This window comes from Oncorhynchus mykiss, chromosome 5, assembly GCF_013265735.2.
Source record: "Oncorhynchus mykiss isolate Arlee chromosome 5, USDA_OmykA_1.1, whole genome shotgun sequence".
Classification (NCBI taxonomy): Eukaryota; Metazoa; Chordata; class Actinopteri; order Salmoniformes; family Salmonidae; genus Oncorhynchus; species Oncorhynchus mykiss.
The window spans coordinates 33,489,310-33,493,460 of record NC_048569.1 but is presented as its reverse complement, the minus strand read 5'-3'; the positions used below and the strand labels follow the sequence as shown (position 1 = coordinate 33,493,460).

Here is a 4,151-nt window from a genome sequence, read left to right as displayed (position 1 = left end):
CAACATGGTAGTAAAGCACTCCATCTAGTGGATAATTTAGTAACTACAGTTCATCATCTCAATAGTCAGCCAATAACATCAGAAGTTGCTGATACTGGAGCATTCGCTACAGCCAAGCTCAACATGGTGGTAAAGCACTCCATCTAGTGGATAATTTAGTAACTACAGTTCATCATCTCAGTCAATATCAACATCCATTCCTTTACTTTAGATTTGTGTCTATTAGGTAGTTGTTGTGGAATTACATGTTAGATATTGCTGCACTGTCGGAACTAGAAGCACAAGCATTTCACTACACTCGCAATAACATCTGCGAACCATGTGTATGTGACCAATAAAATTGGATATGATTTGATTTTAAATCAATATCAGTGAAAAAGATCATACACATGGTGTGCAGATGTTATTGCGAGTGTAGTGAAATGCTTGTGCTTCTAGTTCCGACAGTGCAGCAATATCTAACATGTAATCTAACAATTCCACAACAACTACCTAATACACACAAATCTAAGTAAAGTAATGGGATAAGAATATATACATATAAATATATGGATGAGCAATGACAGAGCGGCATAGGCAAGATGCAGTAGATGGTATAATGCAAGATATGTAAACATTATTAAAGTGCCATTATTAAAGTGTTGAAATGGGGACCAATTCTATACAGAGTGGGGTTGTTTGTCACCAAAGATGATCCTTACCTTGATCCCTACAGTTTGGAAATCATACCAGAGCCCACACAAACATCTCTAAACTGAGAGCTGTTGCCTGGCCTTTTGTGTAGATCGTTGACCAAAAATGACAATTACATCCATTTTAATTCCACTTTGGAACACAAGATAATGTGGGAAAAAGTCAAAAGGTGTGAATACTTTCTACAGCATACATTATTATTGCCGAAATAAGACAAGAAAATGTAAGCAACGACACACAGCAGGAGGGAGCTGAAGGAGACCAGTATTAGGCCTAGGTTCATGTAATGAAAAAGTGTAACACCAAATCAAAATATATCTGCAGTGCAGCTAGGGCCACATCAACCCTAGACACAAGAACATACAAAGATAAAAAATAAAAAATAAACGTGTTTATTGACTCATGGTATGACAGATAAGATAATGTCATTGGAATTACCTTTCTAAATCATGTTATAATGGAATTTAAATAAACTATCCTAATTTGGATGATTTATTCGTAAACATTTGGTCTTATTTCAGAACGGAATGGAATAGGCAATTATGGATACGGCAGTGTATCAGGAGGTAGTTTATCCCTCTAGGTCTTTCACCAAGTAAAGGTCTGCTTTTTTCAGGGCCTGGTAAAACTGTTCCTGGGCAGTTTTCCCCTTGTTAATAACCATGGTCAGCAGAGCTTCATTTTTCTTGGTCCGTGTGGTTTTGATCTCTATCTCCTCTCTATCCTCCTCACTCAGAACCCCAAGGTCTATGAGATTGCTGAGGATGGGACGAAGGTTGCCCATCCTGTTCTCCAGATCATTCTTGTGTGTTTTCAGGAAATCCTGAACTGATGACATCATGGGGCCGGAGGGGCTGGTGTGCTGGGGTGGCGCAGACAAAGGGCCTGCAAGAGAAGAGGACTCACTGTTATAATAAATATCCATAGAGATAGAGATGAGTCAAATGGAAATCATTCTAGCTGCCGTTTGCGCAAGCTCGAACAATTGGTACGATTGGTATGATTGGTACGATTGGTATGATTGGTATGATTGGTACGATTGGTACGATTGGTATGATTGGTACGATTGGTACAATTGGTATGATTGGTATGATTGAGTGTGAATGTTTTATGTCAATAATTGAACTTTTGTCTCATATGAGTGCAATTCTCAGTTTACTTATTTTGTGCAAAATCATTGTGTTAAAAGTATAGATTTTACACTACCCGTCATCACCTGTATGATAATGGATTGCCCCAATGGTGTTACCAGTCATTATGGGAGCGTTGACACTGGCCCCATTATTGGCTGAGATGGTGAAGGGTTGGCCAGAAGAAGACCCAGATTCCGGACAAGATGCCATTCTATGTCACTAGACACAGAACATTTGAATATGAGGGAAAACATGATCTATTTCATTTTGTAAAGTTGACTGAAGTCCTAGACCTATCAAGGAATACAGATATGGAGACAACATACAGCCAATTTGAGTCACGTCTCATGTAGACAGAATATGATTGCTGATTTGATCTACAAACATCTACTCAGCCTACGTTAAGCATTGTCTCTCAACCTGGTCTCGGAGCATTTTGTATTATTCTGTATGTAAACCGATACACTCCATTTAGTATAATATGTTATGTTTTGTATGGTATGTATTAATTTGTGTATGTCCATTTCGTATTATATGTTACGAAATACAATTAATTATATGTTATGAATTTGCTAAACTTACAATATGTTACGAATTTCCAAAACGTATGATATGTTACGAATTCTAGATAGGTGGCTAATATTAGGTAGTTTGCGAACATTAGCTAGACTAGGAGTTACGGTTAGGGTTAAATTGTAATTTTGTAACTAAATCCAGGCTGTATCACATTTGGCCCAGCATTGTCCGGGGTTGCCCGTCATTGCAAATAAGAATGTGTTCTTAACTGACTTGCCTAGTTAAATAAAGGTGGGAAAAAAATGTTTTAAAGTTTAGGAGTTAGGTTAAAAGGTTATGGTTAGGATTGGGTGAAGGGTTATCTAAACGGGTTAAGTTTTTGCCTTAAGTAAGCATTTGTTTTATGTAACCATACCAAACATAACATATCATAGTAAATTAATTCCCTCAGATTTATACATTCAGAATACTATGAAATGCTCTGACATCAGGTTGTTTCTCTCTACAGATTACAGTATAGGACATTACATAACTGCTAAATGTCGTTAAGAACATAAATATACAATGCAAGTCAAACATACATTTATTTGTCAAATTACGCACTGTTCATTTCATTATGCCAGTTTACAAGGTCAGGAAAAAGCCTTCCAACTCCGTCACTCAGATTTTCGATTATATTCTGATTATATTCCAAACGAATTCAAATCGCACACAAATTAACACATTCTATTGGAAAATATCTCAAACATCGCCTTACCAAGGTTGATGTTCTAGCTCGGGAGATGTAGGCTACCTTTGTATGAATGTTCTCTTCTCTTTTAAAGTTACAAAAGTTTATAAGGAAACTACAGAAGACTTATTTTCACTTTCGCTTTCTGATGCATTACGTCTCTATCACACCGATTGTCAAAGGCGTTTTGGTATATGTTTCAAATGGAACGCTGTGTTTGCCTTGCAGCATTGCAGAGGCAGTTGTGTTCGTTGGATTTATGGAACGTATTCGTCGAACTACGTGTATATGGCTTGACAGAAATGGAGGCAGAAGGAGAATTTTGAACTGTTGCTGCACACATATCCAGAAGATGCTGGAACACTATTGGTGTGATCGAGGCGTGAGCCTATCAGTGCTGTTAGTTGTTGTTGTAAACCTATACAGGAATACAACCACATATGGTTGTTAATAACAACTCAAAGGACATGCAATTTAGACTGTCGAAATTGAATGCACATCTAGTTTTTGATATGTGGTTGTATTCCTGTATAGGTTTACAACAACAACTGCAATTCTACACATTTTCCCATATGGATTAGAGAAAATGTTACAATTTTAAAGCAAGCTTTCTGCAATTCTTTATATTTTGTTATAGGGCGGAGGGGAGTTGAGCAGTTTTAAAGCTCAACACATTTTGCCAAGACTTAAAGTACCAGTCAAGGGATTTTCTTTATTTGACAATTTTCTACATTGTAGAATAATAGTGACGACATCCAAACTGTGAATTAAAAACGTATGGAATCATGTAGTAACCAAAAAAGTGCTTCTTCAAAGTAGCCACCCTTTGCCTTGATGACAGATTTGCACACTCTTGGCATTCCCTCAACCAGCTTCTCTTGGAATGCTTTTCCAACAGTCTTGAAGGAGTTCCCACATATGCTGAGCACTTGTTGGCTGCTTTTTCTTCACTCTGCAGTCCAACTCATCCCAAACCATCTCAATTGGGTTGAGGTTGGGTGATTGTGGAGGCCAGGTCGTCTGATGCAGCACCCCATCCCTCTCCTTATTGGTCAAATAGCCCTTGCACAGCCTGAAGG

The 4,151-nt window shown here is 37.8% G+C and overlaps 1 protein-coding gene across 1 annotated transcript; it reads right to left on the bottom strand.

The window, feature by feature from the left end:
• Positions 1 to 1,062: 1,062 nt before the first annotated feature.
• LOC110523645 (caspase recruitment domain-containing protein 8) lies at positions 1,063 to 3,338 on the bottom strand. The gene is made up of 3 exons (XM_021602528.2): positions 3,100 to 3,338; positions 1,910 to 2,045; positions 1,063 to 1,578 (listed from the first exon to the last, which is right to left on the bottom strand). Exons 2-3 carry the CDS (start codon positions 2,034 to 2,036, stop codon positions 1,265 to 1,267), a joined length of 441 nt encoding a protein of 146 aa, XP_021458203.2. The 5' UTR covers positions 2,037 to 2,045; positions 3,100 to 3,338; the 3' UTR covers positions 1,063 to 1,264.
• Positions 3,339 to 4,151: the final 813 nt, after the last annotated feature.

What these genes read in the sequence shown, in the direction of transcription:
- LOC110523645 (XM_021602528.2), bottom strand. Translation starts at nt 2,036, where the DNA reads ATGGCATCTTGTCCGGAATCTGGGTCTTCTTCTGGCCAACCCTTCACC. An exon ending in GGCAATCCATTATCATACAG is followed by an intron (nt 1,579 to 1,909) that starts GTGATGACGGGT and finishes CTTCTCTTGCAG; the next exon opens with GCCCTTTGTCTGCGCCACCC.